The sequence below is a fragment of the Falco naumanni genome, chromosome 11 (assembly GCF_017639655.2).
Source record: "Falco naumanni isolate bFalNau1 chromosome 11, bFalNau1.pat, whole genome shotgun sequence".
Classification (NCBI taxonomy): Eukaryota; Metazoa; Chordata; class Aves; order Falconiformes; family Falconidae; genus Falco; species Falco naumanni.
In genome coordinates, this window is record NC_054064.1 from 19,156,791 (window position 1) to 19,178,489 (window position 21,699).

General features: G+C 44.9%; 1 protein-coding gene across 1 annotated transcript; it reads left to right on the forward strand.

Moving 5' to 3' along the window:
• Positions 1-36: 36 nt before the first annotated feature.
• Positions 37-21,347, forward strand: LPAR3 (lysophosphatidic acid receptor 3). Its single transcript, XM_040610230.1, has 4 exons — positions 37-997; positions 9,005-9,526; positions 12,206-12,963; positions 20,583-21,347. The coding sequence occupies exons 3-4, from the start codon at positions 12,228-12,230 to the stop codon at positions 20,930-20,932; spliced, it is 1,086 nt and encodes a 361-aa protein (XP_040466164.1). The 5' UTR covers positions 37-997; positions 9,005-9,526; positions 12,206-12,227; the 3' UTR covers positions 20,933-21,347.
• The last annotated feature ends 352 nt before the right edge of the window (positions 21,348-21,699 follow it).

Genomic DNA, 21,699 nt, shown 5'->3' on the forward strand with positions numbered 1-21,699 from the left:
ACCTTGTATAGATCACAGTATTTTCTTCAAGAGCTTTACTAAAAGCAAAAGCTTTTTTTTGGCTGTAAGTCTTTTCTATTATGCATACAATATTTGGTATGTACCGTGTCTAAGTTGAAATTACTACTTTAGCTGTATGTAAACTCTTTTTTTGTGTGGTTGGAAACTTCCATGGCAAGCATCATGTGAAGAATGATAAGAAGTTTATTGCTTTTTGTTGTTGTTGTTGAGGTTGGGTTTTTTTTTTGGGGTATTGCATTGTTGTGTTGCTATATCCTGGAGGACAGATTATGGCAAAAACAATGCCATGGAGTTGGCTTGCCTAAATACTTCCATTTCAAGCACATGTTAATTGGAAGAAAATGTGTAACAACTGAGTCTGGCAGCTGATTTTTCTAGGTGTCTTTGGGGTGGTCATCTGTAAAGTACTGTATTTTTCCCTTAGATCTTCATAAACTCCTTTTCAACGACAGTAGAGCACTTTCTGTAGCTCTAAAGCACTTCCAGTATAGTACTGTGTATGTGTTAACCAGGTAGTTCTGAAAACTTCCAGTGCTACTGACTGTTCCTGGGTGGGCGGACTGTTATATTAGGTGCCCCACTTTGAATGGGGCTATCTGCTCCGTAAAAAACCAAACCCACACGTGTAGCAGCTGATGTTCACTTCAGTCAGAGTGTATTGACTAGGACATGGGATTGATACGTGTTCTTGAATACTAATGGTGGACTCTGCAAGTTCTGGTGGTTTGATGTTTCAAATGGCGAAGGGAATTAGATATGCTGCCCTTGCATGAATAAGGTGAGTAGCAACTTCTTCCCCTCCCTGCCCAAGAAACTGGACAGTGGGAAAAACCAGTGCTGGATTCATACCTTTTTTGGTAGGTTGAAAGACCTGTTTTTTTAACAGGTCTGTTTTCATTCTCTGCCTCCACTCTGGGATGTTTGAAGAAGAGAGGTTGGTAACTGCAGACTCTCCATCAGTGTTTCTGGCCATCAGGTAAGAGCAGTGGTGACTGACGTCTGGAAAGGTGTGCCATTTAAATCTTTCCTGCCTAGCATTTGCCTTCCTGGCTTTTTTTTTTGTTGTTGGAAAGGAATGGCGTTTTGTCTTGCTTAGGCTACAGCTAGATATCTAGGAGAGATGGTTTTCATGTCAACATTTCTATGCATCTGGGCTCGGCAAATTTTAGTGCTTCTCTTGCTGAAATGTCTTTGGGACAGAGAATCTTTCCATCCCAGCCTGCGCAATACCTTCCTGTGGCTTCAGCTGTCACTACAGCTTGTGGATAAAAATTAAATTGTTACCAATAACCAAGATTTCACACTGTTAGCAAAGATTTTCAGTAACTGTTTTCATCAAACATGCTAACTGTGTAATCTAGGACAGAGGATTACTGTCTTCCACTTGGGACAGAAGAGCCAGTTTTTCTCCTAGTGTTCATGTGCAGAACTTGTTGGGGTCAGTGTTAGTCTTGCAGTGTATGCTGTGGAGCCCTGGACAATCCGAGTGTTCTGCAGACAACAGAGGTGATCAGCATTAACTGATTGGTGGCAGAGTTTCTTGGCCCATGCTGTGTGCTGTCTTGCCTTTATTATGTGTAAGATGCTGGTGTGTTCTGTGTTTACTGCTGTTTTACTGGTGGCTTTCTGGAATGCCGTGTTTCTGAATCAAAGTATTCCCTAGTAAACAGGACCAAAATCCAGCACATCTGAAAATGTATTGTGTTGTACCTTCTGCCAGTACTAACAGGAATCTTAAATTTGAGACTTGGACCTTGAAGAAGCAGGTAATTAATACTACGTTAGTGGATAACTAACTACTCATATAACGTCTTTCAGTATGTGTTGCCCTGGTAGGGCATACAGATACCTTGGGCAGTACATGCTGCCAAGGCCTCTTGCCTGACCGTGCAGTTCTGCCCCTTCTGTGAAGGTGAGATGTCGTTACTGCTAGTGGCTGTGAACTGCCAACACTTGATGGCAGCAGCAGAAGTCCTTGGGCTTGGATTTTTTTTCTTTTTAATTTTTGTGCAGTGCTATCTAAGATATGACAGCAAGTTGTGGAATTACTTTCTGACTTACGAACAGTGTGACAGGCTCTTGACCTTCTGAGGTCTAGTGCCTCTCTTCCCTAAAGCAGGTGAGATGCATCCCGTCCCCTTGGCACTGTGAGCCACGGTACAGGAGCCCCCAAGCTCTGACTCGCTGCTCCTTTCCAATTTAGTAGGGCATCGAGTGTGACCTGCCAAAGCCATGGCTTAGATAAATGCTTGTTTGTGAGAGAATCCTCAGGGATTAAGGGGGAAAGTATTACCAACCAAAGGAATGTAGAAAATACCTATTCTTACTGATTTTAAGACTTAATTTCTGTAATAGAATCAAAGCTTTCTTGTCCAGTATTGATTTAAAAAAAATACATTAAAAAACTCATCTAAGATGCTTGCTGGCTAGACCACTGCTTCAGCCTTAGCATATTAGAGCAGGTGACTGTGTAGTAGAAGCCAATCTGTGTCTTCACCATCTGTTTAGTGTTGTGGGGTTTTTTTCTCTTGGAAAAAAGATAAAGGCCACTTGCTAGAGCTTCTCATTGGCTCTCTATTTCATGGAGGTTAAACTTAACAGGAAATCTGATGTACGTTGTCTCTTAAATCCGTGCATTGATACAGATTTAAATACAGTTGCTGACATTTCAACTGCTGAGGAGGTGATGCACAGTGATGGAAGTAGAACTGGAGCATAAGTTTTGCAAAGTGTTCTGAAAATGAGCTGTTACTTCTGGTTGTCTTGTTTCCTGGGAGTATGAAGCTTTTGCTAATTGCCTTTAGGACTTAATGAAAGGAGGAGAGAAGTGGGTGGAAAGGCAGTGGGAAGGTTGCATTAGAAGGAAACGGGCAGGAAGGGGAAGCAGCAAGCTTCCTGAGCCATTTTCAAGGTGAGCATTCAGGTGAGGAGGACAAGGTTAATAAGAGTTCGGGCTCGTACTTTGGGGCTTTGTGGATAAAACGGGAAAAAGCTGCTGGAGCGGAGGCCGCCTGGCATTTTTGTATGTAATGAAGTATATGATGTTCTCACCCAAGGCTCAATCTAGTCTTTAACACTGTGTCCAGGTTTCACACCATAATCATCAGGACTTCTGAGGAGCGGAGCAGGGACTTTCTGCTGAGGTTTCCTTCTGTCCATTCTCCAGCTCTGAGCAGACCTGTGTGGAGCTCTGTACTCCTTGGCACTACACCTGGTCTCAGTAACTGACTAGGGTAGGTAGTAATGGTTAGATCCATGTGATCGTGGTCTCAAGATAACCTGGATCTTGTACCAGCTCCCAGGTCTGAGTTTGGCTCGCCCTTGGTGGCCGAGCTGTATGCGCGGTCCTGCCCTTCGGTGCTGACCCAGCTACAGGTTTCCGTGCTGCCGTTGGGTGGGCGGTGGGCCTGGGTTGCTTGGTTTTGTACTATGTTTAAAAGAACAGCTATGTATGATGCTGGAAGGAAGCAGCACATGTGCCTGCCTGTGCTGTCATGACCCAGTCATGGAAATTACCGCGGTTTTATCTGCCTTTTGCTTCCCAAAATGTGGATGATGGCGATGGACCTGGCGGGCTCTTCGGGCAGCACAGCCCTCTAGCTTTCTGCCGCTCTCGGTTGCTCGAAGGTCTGACCTGCGTGCCTGGGCTCTGCCCGCGGCTCGGGAGAGCCAAACCTTCGCACCCGGGGGGGGAAAAAACGTATCCGGGGGGAAAAAAAATATAGATGTGGTTCCCGCTGGCAGCGGCGTACGGGTTAACGCGGGGCGGGGGCGGGCGGCGGGGCCGGGGAGTGGGGCAGGGCCGGCGGCGGGGCCGCCACGGGAACGCCTCGGCCGCGGTTTGTTCGCGATTTCCCTCGCAGCCGGGCGGAGCGGAACTTTCTGCGGCTTTGTGAAGCCGTGTGTCCCGAGCCGGCCAGCCCCGGCCCTTGCCGGTGAGCGGGGAGCCGCGCCGGGGCTCCCCCAGCGCTGCCGGGGCGCTTACGGGGCTGCCGCAGCGCGGGCACCGCTCTGTGCCCATCTATACGCGTACACAAAGCTATAGGCGCTTCCTACCTGCACAGTGTGAGCTTCATGCAGGTGGCACTGGGTTTGCGCATCCCTGGACTGGCATGTGCATCGCGCCCTGCGGAGGCACCGGCCGTAAGTACGCGCCGCGGGGGCTGGCAGGGGCACTGCTGGGGAGTTCTTCACAAGGTGTCATCTTAACGTATACAATACTGATAAACACAGTGATATTACTTGTGTTATATCTCTTGATTAGTTTTTTTCTAGAGGAAAAAAACAGTGCTGTTGTACCGCCTCGGTGTTGGTGGAGGTGGGTGCGTCGGCTCCGCTGGTGGCAGCGGGTGGCGGGGAAAGGACATTTCTCACTGCAGGTGGCTTGGGTGCCTTGTGCAGCTCTGCCCTTTAAGCTCTGCGGAGCCTGTGGCTTCTTCCATGTTCTTGTGGTCTTTTAAGAGGTGTAATAGGAAGCATCACTCAAATCCAGTTAGGTGTTGAAAAATCTGATTTCACAGAGTTCATCAGTGTACTGAAAATGAAGTGAAATGTAAAAAAAAAAACAACAAACCCACAAAACAACCAACAAAAAACCACAACAAAAACCCCCACAAACAACCCAACAACCAAAAAAGTTTGCACAATCGATAGAGAAGCAGCAGCTGTTTCAGCAAATAAAGCTGCAAGGTGTGTTTGGCTCTTTGCAGAATACCAGACTATAGTTTCAGACAACTTGGATTGACTGTGCCCTTACCTGCCTGTGCCGCTGTGACTGTTCACAATTCTGGAATATCCTCCAGCACAGTCTTTATGCTGTCAGAGAGTGAAATAAAATCTCTAAAGTATAAGGTGTGACATCACAGAGGACATGTTCCTCTTAGGTAAGAGTCTTGAAGATTCACATACCTAGATTCTACTTTTAGGCGGTTAGGTCCACTTCTAAGTCTCTACCAAGTAATTCTTGGTGCCCACCATTTCTACCAGCTCCACTGAAGTGTTTGCTTCCAAACTGGGGCTCCAAATCTGTTACCAGATCGGGTGCGGTCAGGTGCCCTGTTTTCATCAGCAGTGGCATGATTCAGGTCCTCATCAGCTATGTGCTGAAAATAAACAATAAAAGTTCACTTGGTTGTGACACTGCTGAAATAGTGTGCGTGTGCTGGAGATTTCATGAAAGCAAGCCGATTTGTTGAACTATAAAATCGAGCTGGTAGTGGTCGAGGAGCAGACCTGCAAGTTCTGCAGAAATGGAAAACCTAGTTTAGAAGCAGAACAGGTATTTTCTTCTAAGCATGTTTCACAATGTACAGGCTGTTTGAATGGCTTTTAAATACTTTAAATGCTGTGTCTGTTTCCGCATTATAGGATGACCTGCCAGCTCCTTCCAGAACCACACTTAAAGGAGACTAAATGAAAGCTTTGCAGTGAAGTTTTTAGTTTGAACTCCATATATAGATTTAGCAAACCATAATTTCAGAAAGTCTTAAATTACTGAAGTCTGAAGTCTAAACTTGTGGTAACTAGTGAGTTACTTAGTATCTGTCCCTAACAACTTTCTGCAGTGGGTCAGAGCTTTAAAAAGCAATTTAGTGCAGTCGAGCAGCTCTGTACTAAAAGGATTTCAGGAGCTGGAGCCTGAGCTTTGCAACACCTCGGTGTAGGTGCCCCTGTATCTGTGTCTCACAGTTCAGCTGCCTGTGCCAGTCTATGGCAGCTCACAGAGGAACAGCACTGTCACCTACATGTGCAGGGTGACACTTCGGTGCCTCAACCAATTTTTTTGTGTGTGTGCCTCTTATCAGTCTGTGTGTACAGAGTGCTGTGGTCCGTGGCTGGCGGTACTACTTTCTCTCTGCAACTTAAATATTTAGTCTTGAGGTTCTATACTTTTGATAGGCTTAATACTACTTAAGATTCTTTTGCTTGTACCATATAGCCTTGGTATTTCATGCAGGGTATATGATATATAACAAAACTTCAGGCACTTCTACTGCTGATACATTGGAGTTGTCAAAGACTCATCTTGATTCCCTTCACCCCACTCCCTTCCCTTTTCCATCCAAAAGATGATGTCATTAAAATGGGCTATTACTGGAAATGACCAGAACCCCAGTGGAAGCATGAGTGCTGCTGTACATTCCATCAACCATCAAGTTAACGTTATGCAGATGAAGCAGGCATGGAGTGGAAGTGGATGTGGTGCTCTGCTCTCCTTAGTCTAAAAGACACTGAAGACCAAGATAATGGGGTAACACTGCTTGCGCGTGCCCAATTTGAGTCCAGCCAATTATCTGAAATTGGTGGTATCTAAGTTACAAAGAAAATATATAACCAAGCAATCATAAGTAGATTATCTTGCTAATAAGTTTGTTCTCTGGATTAAGAACTTAATCATTGAGCCGTATAATTTTTTAATAATTTTTTTCCAATTTGTAAACCTCTATTTTAGAAAGGGTATTCTCAGTTCCTTTAAGTGGACCATGTAGCATGCTGTTCCAAGTACAGGTGCTGCCCACAGAGTTTCCTTAAAAGTGTAAAAGTTACTTCTGAGATGATTTTTCTCTGTAAAACCTGTTAAACTAATGCCAGCTTCTGTTGTGTCCTCTAATAGTAGCGGATAAAAAAAACCACCTTTAGATTGAGATATTTGGGCATAACTTTGTGTTATGTGCTTCCTTTCAGTTTGTTTCTCTAAATTGATTTTGGTTATCATATCAATTAACTATTAAAAAGAATTAAAAGCAAACCAGAGTACCTACCTTAAGAAGGGGGTTTGTACAGTTACATATTAACGTTTTTGGCCTCTGCTGTGTTACACACCCTTTTCTGCCCTGGTATTTCTTTTTAAGCTGAGGTAACCTGAATGGGTTTCTTGGGTTACCGTGCAATCGTTTGTCTGTGTTTTCCTCTGTGGCCACACATGTATGCAGGGTGTGGAGGGGAACAAGGAACTGATTCCCTTTATGAACTGGTACTACTTGTATGTGTAGCTGAGCTGCCCAGCACCCCGGCGTCCTGCTGCTGCCTCTGCCTTTCCCTTGGGTATGAGCTGAGAGTGTGCTGCTCAGTAACAAGAGAAATAAAATCGGCACCAGGGGTTTATGTGGGAGCAGAGGAGGGGGCAGAGGGTGTGCGTGCCTGCCTGTGGCATGGGGTGCAGGCAGGTGGGAGCGCTGCTGCGGGGAGCCCAGGGCTGCACAGGCTGCACACCACCAGGCAAAGCTGTCGCGCTGCTCTGTTGAGGGCTGTCTGCTGCTGGTGGGATGAGTTTAAGCAGCCTATAAGCAGTATGTGCAGATGCTGCTGCTTAATATCTCTCTGCAGTAACACTTAGAATGCGAAGAGAGTGTTTGAAGTGACTTGCCTCCTTGCTCTGCCATCAGTGCCTGCAATCAGTCAGCACAATAAACTCCGCTTTCTGAAGAGCGACGTCTGTAACAAATCCCTGTGCCAGCTCAGGAAAAGCAGCAGCAAACCAGGCTGGGGTTCTGCCTGGGCAAACCTGCCTCGCTTCACCCACGGTAACGTTCAGTCCTGCTGTAGGACTTCACTGCTTACCCCTATAGGGCTGGTCCTGCTCCACAGGCCTTGCAGCCCAGCTGCCAGCTCTGCTCGACTCCTCTCACAGTATCTCACTGTGCCAAGCCAGGCTTGTCTGTTCACCCCCCACCCTTGCATTCATTCATCCAGGAGCAGGGCAGAAGCCATCAAAGTCCCCCAAACTGACGCCAGCCCTTCAATCAGGTTGTGGCCGATGCATTGAAACAACTTGGGTTTTAATGGACAGGAAACCAGTGGGGTGTGCCATGAATCACATTAGGGCTCGGAGGCTAAATTTTGTAATGACCTTCTCGTTAAAACACTCTGGGTTTTCTTTCAGAAATGGCTGCATTAATAACGAGTGACTCGGAGCTAGTTTAGAGGCCAAATTTAATTAATTAAATTTCATTGTAAATACACAGATTTTAGTAACTTTCTTGAAGCAAACTAGATTCACTTGAATAGTTTGCATTAATTGAGTATTAAAGCATGTTAGCTTGCAACTAGCTAAAGCTTTTGTCCCAAATGTGAGGTGATATTTTATTTCACTAACTCTTTATTTAGGTAGCTAGTGTAATATATTCTTATATACTCATGCAAATTCTTGACTTTTATTTTAAGAATGGTGAAGGACACATTCTGACTTGATCCAAGTTGCACTTAGAGGAATTCAAAATTAATTCGAACATACAAGCTGTCTTTAAGACAAACAGAGCTCAAGAAGTGCTGGATTGGGAAGGATTTTTAATGTGTGCTTTTGCATTTGAAATCAGTTTAACTGAACCAAATCCTTTGAGATTTTTTTTTGGAACAGATGATTTCTCCCACTCAAAGCTTATGTTTATTCAGAGTGGCGGAGGAAAACACACTTTACAGTCCATCAGTTTCTGATCTTTGTAGCCACTAATGGTTGAACTGAAGCAATTAAATATATTGAAGGAAGGAGAAGAACCTTTTTGACAGGAGTATGCTTTTGGCGTTTGCAAAGTTTTGATGTATTTGCTTGTGAGTAACTTGTGGCAGGTTAATAACTCAACCCATCTGTAGAATACACAATATGAGGTTACTGCTGTCAAACTTTTGGAGGTCTAGATGGAGGGCTGTAAAATACAGTGTGGCATAGAAGAGGTGACTGGAGATTGTTTGCTGTCCTTTCCCATAAAAAATGAGAAGTGTCAAGCTTGTGAGAGCCGCTTTCAAAGCAAAAGAAGGTAATTCTTCATGAAGTGAGCAGCAGAACTGGGGAGCTGCCTGCTGCAGGTTCCAGAAGGCTATTGTCTTTATAAAGCTGGGCTGACCAGTTTACCTGTTTCATTACTATTTCAGTTTCTATTATCTTTAAAACTTTGAACAGTATTTTGCTTGCATCTTCACATCTGTGTGTACTTAATAAACAACTCTGAAATATGTAATATTTAAGGGTGGTTTGTTTTCCTTTTAGGTTTAAACCCGCCCTGATTAAGTTAAACATCTCTGATTTGGCTGCAGAAGAAAAGACGTGGAGAATAAAGTCCTGCAATGTGTTAAACTGTGACGTGCCAGGAAATATGGGATATCCTATCACACATCTCTTGTGCCTGGTGTGGACTGGGGCAGGACCACTGAGGATACAGCTGCAGAGCTCTGTCACAGCTGCACAGCTCCGCTGAGGCCAGACTAGTTCTTCTGGAAGGACTTAAAATAAAATGAAAGTGTGAAATAAACTGTCTGGAAGGACCCTGGCATGACAAGTGCTTTTTGTACATAGGCTAGTACAGACAGCCAAGTGCTACATCTCTGCTCTGGAGGACTGGGATGCAGACTAGCTCCAGTTCAGCTACCATCCTGCAGCTTCCATTTGGACACCTCCAAAGTCTGCCCTGGGACTCTGAGACCTCAGCTGGATGCTTTTCTGCTCCCTCCTGCCTTATCTCAACATCTCAAGACATCTTTGTCAAAATCATTTGAGCTCTGCTGTATGACAGTGAGTGCTTGCAGTGTGATTATTTCAGTGGAGAATTATGGGTGTATGACTTTTTTTTTGTGGTGGTGGTGGGAGGGGTACTACTTTGAATGAGGATGGGATCTCAATAAGCTGAAGTATTTAGTAAGGGTTCATAGTTGGTATTTTGGATTTCTTTTAAGCTTGTTCTCCAGATGAGATGCAGAAAGTATCTGCAGATCTTTCCTGTCGCTGCAAATAAAAGAGCTTCATCTGCTGAGATGATTACACAGTAAGATACAGCGTGTTCAGAAAACCTTCCCTATAATTTTCACAGATTTTTTTTTCTTTTTTTTTTTTTTCTCTGCCATTCTTGCCCAAAATGCCGCTTCTATTTGCAGGCATTTGGGCTGTTCTGTAAAAGCTTCATGTCAAGCCCAGCAAGTCCCGTACTGCCTCGGTGGGTGAGGGCAGAGCCACCTCGGCTGGTGGTGGTCCCCGTGCCTGGCTGCTCGAGTAGCTGTTGTCTGCAGCTCCTCCGTGACTTCTGGGTATTTGCAGAATGAATTTGACTTTTGTTGAGTACTTCCTAGGTGAGAACGGGGCATGTGCCAACTGCCCCACTCTGCCATATTGCCCTGAACAGGGAGTGGCAGGCGCTGCATTCCGGGTGACTCTCTGCGGTGGATCTGAGTTGCTGAGGCTTTTTTATAGATGAAGGCGTGCTCTGTAATATTTCAGCACAAGGGATGATTTCCTGGTTTCCTTCCACTTCTTATCCTTAAGTAATTGTTCTTAGTTCTGACTGTGTACTTGCATTTGATGCTTTAAGTAATATTCTATAAAAGAAATAGCTGCCTAGGTTCTTGAGCGTAATAAAATGGTCAACGATGTCAAGTGGCCTGCTTTCGTGTTGACTACTAGATGTAGGGTGGGAACCAAGCAAAAAAGGCTATGGAGAAAATTCAGAAAAAATAAATACTAAAAAAAAAAACAACTTTAAAAATATTAATCATGGAATAGTGCAAGTTGGTTTAAAATCAGATAATACAAATATGCCATTTGTGTTATTTCTCTCATTCAGTAATTTATATGCCAGAAGATTAACCTTTTTCTCTTAAAACTCAGAAGGAACCTTTAATAGAAATGTGGCTTGTTAGCCAGCTTGCTGGCAATTGCTTAATGAGTTTCCCGGTCCCTGGAGTGATGAGATATAACTGTTAAGTAACCACAGGGTAATAACAGACTAAGTGAACCTGATCTTTATCTGTGATCAATTTTAGCTGCAGAGCAGAAAAGCTTGTGCTTTTTTGTATGGTTCTGCCTGTAACCACTTCTAGGTGTATTTTTTCTTTTCAGCCTCATTCAGTCCGTCACTGGCACTCGTGACAGGCTGAGGCTCACAAAGTGCTTTACAAAAGCTATTAGTGCTGCTGCCTCTCCTGCAGCTTTGTATCCTGCTACTTCCTCCTCTCTGTCCTTGCAGTCAGTCACAGGTTTGCTGTTCTGTATAATATCTAACGTGATTAGGATCTTGTGCCATGGTTGGGTTCCTAGGTTTTGCTAAAAGTATACAATATCTATTCATGAAGTCATTGTTAAAACCCTTATGTAGATACTGACGGAGAGCGTGAGGGCTAGTGATGATCAGACACAAACTTTCCCTGCTAGGCTGAGAGACCCTGCCTGGAGTCTGGCCAGCATGAATAATTGGTGTCAGATCTGCCTGTGTAAATTAGTTGAAGTTCAGTTTGGTTCGTAGTAAAGGCAGTAAAATTGCTAAGGCAGCTGACATTGACCTCAGAGTAGCTGGTGTGATGTAATTTGGAACACAGATTCCCCTTCCATCATGTTTAAGAGCCCTGTGTCCGAAATAGTGCCGAGCGGGTATAAGGAAAAGCCCCAGCACTACTGCTGTTGCTGGGGCTTCCTCTGTCCTGTGCCTGGGTAGGGACCTGTGTTTTGGTTTTGAAGATAAGTGGACTGTGTGGTGCTCACAGGGCTCTGGTTGACAGCCCAATAAAATAATCCCTGGCTTTAGAGTAGTCAAACACACAGAATATTTTTTTCCCTTTTCAGGACATTTACTTAAATCCTGCAGTAAGGAACAAGCATGTGCTCAGAATATATATTCCTGTAGCACCTTATATATGTACACTTTTACATTTATTAATGTATAATTGAAGAACCAAAAAATATTTTTTCCAGTAACAGGCATTTTATTGCTTAGTCAGTAAAGTGGAAGATTTATGATTTATGTTTCCCTGTCCTGACTGGATACTTTGGGAAATGGAAATAATGATGGGTCTGTGGCTCAAGCAGGATTTCAGAGCAAGAATGGCTTGGCCGTTGCTCAGATTCCCTTTGTGACCTCCAGAAAGTTGCTTTTAACCTCTTAATTTCCACTTTGTTGCCTGTGCAGTATGACTGCTAGTGCAAAGGGACTGTGCTGGGGTTTTGTAAGCAAGTAAGTCTTGTTAAAAATCCATGATTCATCCAAGCATCGTGCACTGCAGTCCTCCAGTGGACAGAATATTTCCTTCTGCCTTAACTCTGTACAATACGAGTTTTTACTTAAGGCCTCCAGATACATACCTTCTTGCATCCCTGTCCCACCCCACCCCCAAAAAAACCCCAACAACTGTTAGGTATGGTGGTTGAAGCAAGGACCAGTGGTTGAATTTTAATCCTTCTTTCTTTTTTCCCTTCCACCCTTCCTAGGATGCAGGGGCTTTAATCCAGGATGAACGAATGCTACTATGATAAGCGCATGGACTTTTTCTATAACAAGACAAACACTGACACCGTAGATGAGTGGACAGGGCCACAGCTTATTGTTGTTCTGTGTTTTGGGACATTTTTCTGCCTCTTCATTTTCATTTCAAATTCATTGGTCATAGCAGCTGTGGTCAAGAACAAGAGGTTTCATTTTCCCTTTTACTATCTCCTGGCCAACTTAGCTGCTGCAGACTTTTTTGCTGGAATAGCCTACGTCTTCTTGATGTTCAACACTGGCCCAGTGTCTAAGACATTAACTGTTAACCGCTGGTTTTTGCGTCAGGGTCTTCTGGACACCAGCCTGACAGCTTCCCTGGTGAATCTCCTCGTCATAGCTGTTGAGCGGCATATGTCGATAATGCGGATGAAGATCCACAGTAATCTCACGAAGAAGCGAGTCACTTTTTTAATTATATCCATTTGGGCCATTGCTATTTTCATGGGTGCAGTTCCTACCCTGGGTTGGAACTGCCTCTGTGACATTAGTGCCTGCTCATCCCTGGCACCTATTTACAGCAGAAGTTACCTGGTGTTCTGGAGTGTCTTAAACCTAGTTGTCTTCTTCATTATGGTGGTGGTTTACATAAGAATCTACATGTATGTTCAGAGGAAAACTAATGTCTTGTCGTCACACACTAGTGGATCCATTAGCCGCAGGAGAACCCCTGTGAAGCTTATGAAGACTGTCATGACTCTCTTAGGTAAGAGATTACAAACCATCGTATGGAAGGCTGGCAGTGCCAATGAATAAGTTGTTGGTTTGTCGTTGCTTGTTTTGGGCTTTGTTTTAATACAAAGCAAAAAAACCCAAACCTAACCATCTAAACCCGAAAGAAAACAAAATCACCCTCACCAGACTTTTAAGTGCTGGAGGCATTTAGACTTTGCTCTGCTTTACATAGTGAAATAAGCGTTGCACCATACAGAAATGCAAAGTAGAGGACTGGTCAACATGCAGAAGAAAAATTATCTGCAGGGTTTTTCGGGGGGTGGGGCCAGAATACAAAATCACTTTGGAGAAAGCCGTGTGAAGATTCACAACTGCCTAGCAGAATGTTTTCAAAATAATATTCTTTAATATCTGTAGAAGGCCATGAATGCTATGGCTGGATGTGGATAGTTTTCTTTGCACTTCTTCCTCTTGGCTGTTTTCTAAACATACAAATGACTTCTCCCTGGAAATGCACCTTCCCTGGTGAAAGGAGAGGATGCCTGGTGGGTCTGTGACATTGACAGGACATTTCTTGTAAGGGGAAAATGAATTTTCATTCTGTGAAGATTGCACAGTGCGAAATACTTTCAAGTGCTGATACAGTATGGCCTTGGATCCCTAGCTCATAACGTGAGATTTGACCTGGATTCTGCCCTAGAGACACTGTTGATGTTTGGGCATCTCAGATCACTTCATCAGCTAGTTGTGATGTAGCTGTTTATTACATTAGAGATGCACATAGTGGATGATTGATCATTGGAACAAAATACTAGCTGTAGCAGTCAATTTTCCCTGGGAAGACTTGAATCGGAGCAAAGTGTTTTCTGGAAGCCAGGCACTGCATGAGCATGGTTTGTGTAGCTCGGTGTGGGTGAAAGTGGGGGTACACTGGGATGCTTGTGGAGCTGGGGACTCTAAAACCACAAATAAGGCCGTACCACTCTGACAACTGTTCTGATATTGTGTGAGCTAGCATGGAAAAGCTGGAGCTTTTGGGAAAGCTGTTGTCTATGCATACCTGGGACACAGTTGTGCAGCATGGTAGTGCTAGAGAGCTCTGGGAGAAAAGTGCCACTTTTCATGGAGGTAGGAGTTGCCATGGTAGGAAGTTCAGGCTGAGGACACTTTCTTCCCCTTACGGTCTATGGATGCTGTTTGAAGTCTGGTACCTGCTTCTTGTTTGTTCTTTTTTTTCTTTCTTTCTGAAATAATAGTGCTGTAGTACACAATGCCTTTGTCTACCAAATAATGTTTTACGATGCTTTAGAAGCTGTGATCAGTTAAACTTTACAGTGCCTGACCTCAGAAAAGAAAGTGGATTGATGGTTCAAGCAAGTACAAAGTTCTCACTTATACTCCTGTGTCTTCTGCAATTGGCATGTTCACTGGCAGGGCCTTTCCCTTCTCAATCTCTTTCCAACTGTCCTTTTCTTTTCCTCCTTGACTTTATGGCACCTATAGAGAGACAACGTAGTGGTTGTTCCTGTCCTTCCCCCTTGACTTGCAGGGACAAGATTTGATCTTTCACCCTGCCTGAAGCTCTTGTGCAGTGAAACTTAACCCATCCACCTGGAAGGAGAAAATCCATGCAGGAAAACGGAATTGCTCCAGATATGATCTTGCCCTAATGCATAAGCATTAGGTAGACTTTTGTTAACTGCTGCATTGGAAAGAGACAAAAAGAAAAGCATGTTTAAAAAGCAATTCTGTGAGCCTTTCTATTGAAAGCAGAACTGGAGGCTGCTTTCTGGGAAGTCACATGAAAATAAATCGTGATACATAGTCATGTCTAATTTATATTTATAGTTAATATTGCTTTGGTTTTGTATAAGCCAAATTTGGAGGGTGCTGAGTGAGCGCTGGAATGACGTTGTTAGCTGTCAGGGCATCCGTGCGTGTTTGCAGGTCGGAGCAGAGAGGTGGTCTGCGTGCTGGGCAGGACGCCTGCGTGGCTGGCGTAGGAGTTGGAAGGACGGTGACCGTGGCCACTGTTTACTAATCCCTAGTGGTCCTTTAGCCTGTGCAGGTTTTCGGTGCTTACCACAGCTGTGCTGCTGTGTGGACACAAACCCCGCTTCAAACTTCATTTTCAGCTTATTCTATCTTTTACTAGGGAGAGGGGCCTTAGGGCTATGGGCTGATTTAAAGACCAGCATTAGCTTTCTCTTACTTGCAGAACGTGGCTTTTCAGCCACCAGATTAAACTATAATTCGGGCAAAGCATTTAATGATACTGTATACTGGGCTAGGCAAATTCAACTTAGCCTGAGTGCTACTTTAGAGATCATGATTTTGTATATTTACTCTGTCAGTCAAAAGCAAAACCAAAACAGAGCCTGCTTCCAGAGAAGTCCAGTTAGAGCGTGTGTTGCTGGGTGCAGGATCTACCCCAAACTCCTGTGTCAGAGGAAGTGTATCTTGGCATGTATCTTCATATCAGTTCTCCAGATTTTGACTCTGAGAGGCTTTTTATAAATGTTTATTTCTAGGAATGAGAATTTATTTTTTTCAAACAGTTTGAAATGCGTATTCTGGCTAAGCCATTCAAGCACACGGCAAAATGTGTTAGAAACTGAATAGCATGTTTTCTGGGCTTTCCAGTTACCAAAGGAGTCACCAAGTGACCAAAGTGATTCTTCCACAATTCTGCTTACATTCACTGATGCAGCAACCTACAGCTACATGCAGCATGTGGATTTTGCCCAAGGCAGTTATTTTTAATGGTTTGTTCCAAAACACCTGAAAGTGCTTTGGGGCACATGCCTGGTACGGTCTTTCTAAAAGCGATTCCAAGATGCTCTGTTGCTGGATGAAGCATGATGAGAACCAGAATTCTTGTTAATGTGCTTTATTAGTTTCGTAGGAGGTTCAGGACAACCTCCTGCTGCAGTGTGGAAGGCGGCTGCATGTAGCTGTGTGGTGCTGGCACGCTGCTCCTCCTGTCTGCACCCCTCCCCTTCCTGGGGAGGCCAGACCTGTGGCTGGCTGCCCCTCCACAGACATCGCTGTCCTGGCTGGGTCTTCTCCTTCTGTGCTTTTACAGCTAGGAGGTGGGGGGATCTGGGTTTCAGTGTGACTCTGGATTCATGGTGATCGCAGCTGCAGGAGGCTTCTTGCACCACCCTTTGGGCTTGGATGGCCCCTTCCAGAGGCTGGGACTCAGGTCCCTGTCATCTGCCATTTTCTACTGCGACACCTGAAGTGGTCCATCACAGGATAGCAGCAAGGCTTTCCCTTTGGCGTGCTAAACCGTAGGAAGCTATCTGGTTGAAATGGGAAGATGTGAAACCTGGCAAAAGGGGCTGAAGTCATCTTAGCTGACCTCATGGCATGGTCCTAGCTAAGCCTGTGACTGTAGCTTTGAAGGAGGGTGGCCGCATGGGTACGTGATTTTCAGGTGGCGTGTATGTGTTAGCTCATCTGAACTTAGAAGTCCAATTTCTGCTGAAATAGCAGCTTTGGGGCGGATGATTTTCAGTTTCAGTGAATTTATAGTTTAATTGGTAACTTGCTGTTTTAACTTGGGTGTACGTGTGGCAAAGGCAACTGTAAGCTACTGTGCTTCTTTCCCCCCTCCCCCCCCTTTTTTTTTTCACCTCAGTGTTGGCATGCTTAGGGACAGCTTTGATGTGCAGAATTTTATGACGTGATGCTGCTGAAGCATGAGTAGTGCTTCCAGGTACATAGAAATTCACTTTCAAGCAGAGATGATGTAACCTACAAGAAAACCCGTGTTTAAATCTAATGGAACATCCTCAAACTAACCTCAAGGCATTGTGACACCTGATCTCCCATAATCTGGTGGGAACGCTCAGAGCGGTTCTTTTGATCCATGTTGCATCCAGGCAACATTTCACATAACTTCTGTGAATTTTAGAGAGTTCCTGAAACAAAATTGCTTTTGGAGTGTGGCACTTTGTCATGAGAAGAGCTCCTACGGGGTAAAAAGTCTGCAAACAAGAAAATCACCAAAGTGCCAAGACAAAGGTATATATTTATGCTTAACTATGGTTCCCTTTGAAAGCTCCATGGTAAAAATAGCAAAATCCGAGCAAGATTGAGAGTCTGAGCCATGCCTTGCTTTCATCTCTGCAGTGCTAAGAGCAGGGTGTGAATCGCTTGTGTTGTCTCCACACACAGCAAAATGTATTTTTGATGGAGTTGAAACAACACCCTGTGAAAGCATTAGGCAGTAACCGACACTGTCTGCACTGCTCCCTGTCCTTGTCTTCAGTCATGCCGGAGGAGGAATGTGCAGAGAGATGTCTGCAGATGTCTTTTATCTTCCCTTACTTTTGCCACTGAGACCTTTTAGGGTTTTGCCTGTGTAGGTGGACAGGGATATGTGCTAGAAGTTCGTGGAGCAATCCTACCTGCAATCTTGGGGTTTTGTTTGAAGGAGAGATTTCTGTATCTTTTGTTAAATGTGGCTCTGGGGTCTCTTTCCTCTTCTGCTGATGTCCCTGAAAGCATGGTTGAACTTTGCATGCTTTGTGGTACAAGGGGTCAAAATGCTTTCGGTGCTTGTTCTAAGGAGGGTTTGTCACTCTCTTAATTTCTGCATGGAGCTGGTGTATTAGTGACTTTGCCCATGACCCTTGGTGGCTAATGAAAGCTCTCCATCCAAATACTTACCGAGACACTCAGCTAGACACCGTATTGTTGTTTGGGTGGGCCAATTCCACTGCTTGTTAAAACAGATAGGGTTTGCTGGTGAACCCCAGGGCAATAGATCGGGACAATATTTTCTCCATTATGACCATGAGAGTTGGTGTCATAACTGCTTACTCAGCATGCTGGAGCAAATCTGTGTGTAATATAGAGACTGACCAGAGAAAATAAGCATTGTGGTAGCAGCTTGCAGCTCCTGATGCCAGTGGGCAATGGAGGAATGTTACTGATGTTAACCAGTATCTCAAAACTAACACCATGAAATTAGCACTTAGCAGCATCACAAAAATCTTGGTACAGAAGAGTAGAAAATGCAGTTCCTGAAGGAGATGGTCTTGCTTTTCTGTTCTCTACAGTATTGACTGGAACATAATCTGTTGGTTGGATTTTGTCTGGACTCCAGGAGCATAGATTTGCAGCAAGCTCTGCGATACCTTGTCCTAGATACATTTTGCAGCAATCCTAATGCTTACTAAATCACATGAATTCACTTTATATACCATTATGGCGTGCCAATCAGATGGGCACAGCATCCATTAAAATCCCCAATGAGGAGAAGTGCCCGGTGCCGTGCGGTCAACCCGTGTGCACAGCACAGCCGATGGGATGGGATGGGATGCCTGAGGTGCTGCCGAGTCCTGGCTCCAGCCGGTGCTGCCTGGGTCCTGCCATAAGCCAGGCTGCCCTCCCACCGCTTGCTTGCACAGCTCAGTTAGGGGAAAACCAGTGGCTTAAAAACCCCCGAGCTGGACTTGTTTTCCCTACTAAAATTGATGAACAGATACCAACACCCCCAGGAGAGCTTCGTAGCATGTGGCTGCTATCATCCTTATTTATTTGATTATTTTTTTCTAAGCCCATAAAAGGGGAAACTACTGTCACAAATGATTGGAATTTCCTCAGTACGTTGTTGAAACTCTGACTGTTGTACAGAGTTGTAATTTTCTATTTTTGTATGTCAGACAGCAATTGTGGCTTGTGCTAAGTTAGTATTATCATGCATATGGCTACTCCTTCCTCGGGCTGAAGGCGAGGGATGCCAGGCTGCGGTGCCGGGGGAGGTGGGAGGGCAGCCGGGGCAGTTCGGGGCCCACCAGGCTCATGGCCAAGGCTGTGCTTGGTCACGGTGTTCCCCCTCCCCACCAGTCCTGCCCACGCCCCTGCCTGTATGGTGGGGATGTACAGTAACGTGAAAGGATGTAAACACAATATTGAACTTCCTTCTAAGCTGTGGCTTTTTTGCTTTTTTCATGTTGTCTTCACTCTAAGATCTCTCTTATTCCCCCTTTCTTTCTTTAATAAGTATTTTTTTTTGCACAGGGCTGGTGGGAGAGGTGTCTGTCTGCCTCTTTCAGCTTTTATTAGCACCCTGTGGCTGTTATTCCTGCCTCGCAGCTGAAACACAAGGAAAACTCTGCTGCTCCTGGGCTTGTCCTGTGGTTTCTTGATGTGTTTTGGGGAAATACCTCTTTTGCAGAGTTTTCTTGTTCCCCTATCACTAAACTCTTACTTCCTTATCCTTTCTCCTTTTTGTCTCTTTTTTTCTTTTCCTTTTTGTTCCATTCTTTGCTTCATTTCTTTGCCCTGGCTGCTACATCCTTTGGTTCATCTTTGCTGACTCATCTATTTGTTTCTTTCTCTCTTTTCTGTTACAACTGAATTTGTTTCCTGGATCTGAGTTGTTGGGGCTCAAGCATCCAGTGTGCACAGCCTGGGGGGAGCAGGGGAGAGGGGTGGGCTGCTGCTCTGGCGGGGGGGGCTGGCAGGGCTGCTGTGTCGCAGGCAGTGGCAGGCATCCTACACCAGCTGTGGAGTTTTGCAGCCAGGACGTGTTCAAATTATATGACTCTTGTTCTGTGAATTAGGCAGCGTGCCCATAGCTCTGCAGAGTCATCTGGAGCGTGGCAGAAGACTCGTCTCTTCTTTGGATCGTATTGTGGCAGTGGAAGAAATGTGCCACGTGGTATCAGGGCAGTGGTTGCCCCCTGTGCTCAGCACTGGTGAGGCTGCACCTCAAACACTGTGTTCAGCTTGGGCCCCTCACTGCAAGAGGGATGTTGAGGTGCTGGAGCGTGTCCAGGGAAGGGCAATGAAGCTGCTGAAGGCTCTGGAACACAAGTCTTATGAGGAGCAGCTGGGGGAACTGGGGCTGTTTAGTTTGGAGAGAAGGAGACTGGAGGGGGGACGGGACACCTTACTGCTCTCTGCAGGTCCCTGAGGGGAGGCTGCAGGCAGGTGGGGGTCGGTCCTTTCCCCCAGATAACAAGTGACAGGACAAGAGGAAACAGCCTTAAGTTATGATGCGGAGCCTTAGGTTGGATATTAGGAAAAATTTCTCCACTGAAAGGGTGGTCAAGCACTGGAGCAGGCTGCCCAGGGACGTGGTGGAGTCATCTTCTCTGGAGGTGTTTAAAAAATGCATAGATGCGGTGCTCAGGGACATGGGTTTAGTGATGGACTTGGCAGTCCAGGGTTAACAGTTGGGCTTGATGATCTTAAAGGTCTTTTCCAAACTAAATGATTCTGTGGTTCTATGATTCTCCTCCAGCACATGAGAGAAAGATGAAGAGAGGCAGTCTGTGCTCAGCACCAGTTCTCTACTTGTTAATGCTCCAGAGCTCTTGTTTGTTTATCAGCGTGGGCGAATCGCTGTTGCGATGGCCTTTTCCCACTTGTGTTTGAGCTGATGCTGTTAGCAGCTGTGTTCTTGCTCCCTGCAGCCTTCTGAGAGCTGCCCTGCCTCATGCTCAGGGCTTGGCAAGAGAAGCAGTAGACAGAATTTTGCTACTGTCATTAGAATTTTGTCCTCTCCTGCTTTTATCATTTTTGTGTAGAATTGTGAGGAACCAAATAATGTTGTAAGATGCAGAACACCCCTAAATCTCCAGCAGTTTGAAGTCTTTTTTTTTTTTCTTTCTTTTTTCTCTCTATATCTAGGTGCCTTTGTTGTCTGCTGGACCCCTGGCCTGGTTGTCTTACTGCTTGATGGTCTGAACTGCACCTACTGTGGGATTCAGAACGTTAAAAGGTGGTTTCTTCTCCTGGCCCTGATGAACTCTGTCATGAATCCAATAATTTATTCATACAAAGATGACGAGATGTGGGGTACCATGAAAAGGATGATTTGCTGCTCCTCTGAGGATAAGACCCAGGACAGGCGCTCATCGCGCATCCCCTCGACAGTTCTCTGCAGGAGCACAGATAACTCAGGGCACTACATTGAAGATGGCATTATTCAGGGGACAATTTGTGGAAAAGGAGATCTTGGTGACAAAGGAAACTCCTGAGCTATTCAAGGGACTGACTTGGCTGGAAAAGGAGAGGGGGAAGGGAGAGGTTTTGTAAGAGAAGATTGACTGGCAAAGCTAGTAAACAATATATCCACTTTGTTCCAGAGTCTAAACTCCAGTGTTAACAAAAGTTCTTATAAATAATTGCCTGATGGAAAAACGCTTTGTAATGAAGAAAACTTTCTGTGCTGCCGTCTTTTTCTCTTTTTTTTTTTTCTTTTAAGTACATGAAATTGTTTTTTTGTATGAATGGAATAAATACATCTCAGAGACTTCTTGTGCGTGGAAACAAAATGTAAGCAGTGTAGCGAGATCCTCCTTAAGCTCCTGCAGAGAGAATAAACCTGCCTCACTGTGCAGGCTTGGTATTCACTGAGTACTTCTGGTTTGAACAGTTTCTGTGCATCTTGAGGAGGATCATAGGCTTGGTTGGACAGAATTGTGACCTGTTTTCTTGGTTTACTAAGTTCATGAAATGTTTCACACTTACCTTCTCTCTTCCTCATCCTTATCTTGCTTTCAAAATAGGTAATTTGATGGTTTATTAAAACTATGCCAGAAACCTGGCTGTGATGGGAAGCCCAGACCTGACACCGGTGTGTGTGAGTATGTCCCAGCAAAGCCAGTATCACTGCCATGGTGGGGTGGAAGCTGCACGGGCATACAGTGCACTCTGCTGCTGTTGTGCAGGCAGGTGTTGAGGTGGGTTAACAGAAGAGTGGTGTGGCTGTGTTCATTATGCTCATTTCTTACTTCCCCAGATA

Excerpts from the sequence above, each read along its gene's own strand:
- LPAR3 (XM_040610230.1), top strand. The coding sequence starts at position 12,228 with ATGAACGAATGCTACTATGATAAGCGCATGGACTTTTTCTATAACAAG. Across the intron at positions 12,964-20,582 it reads GACTGTCATGACTCTCTTAG|GTGCCTTTGTTGTCTGCTGG; the intron begins GTAAGAGATTAC and ends CTCTATATCTAG.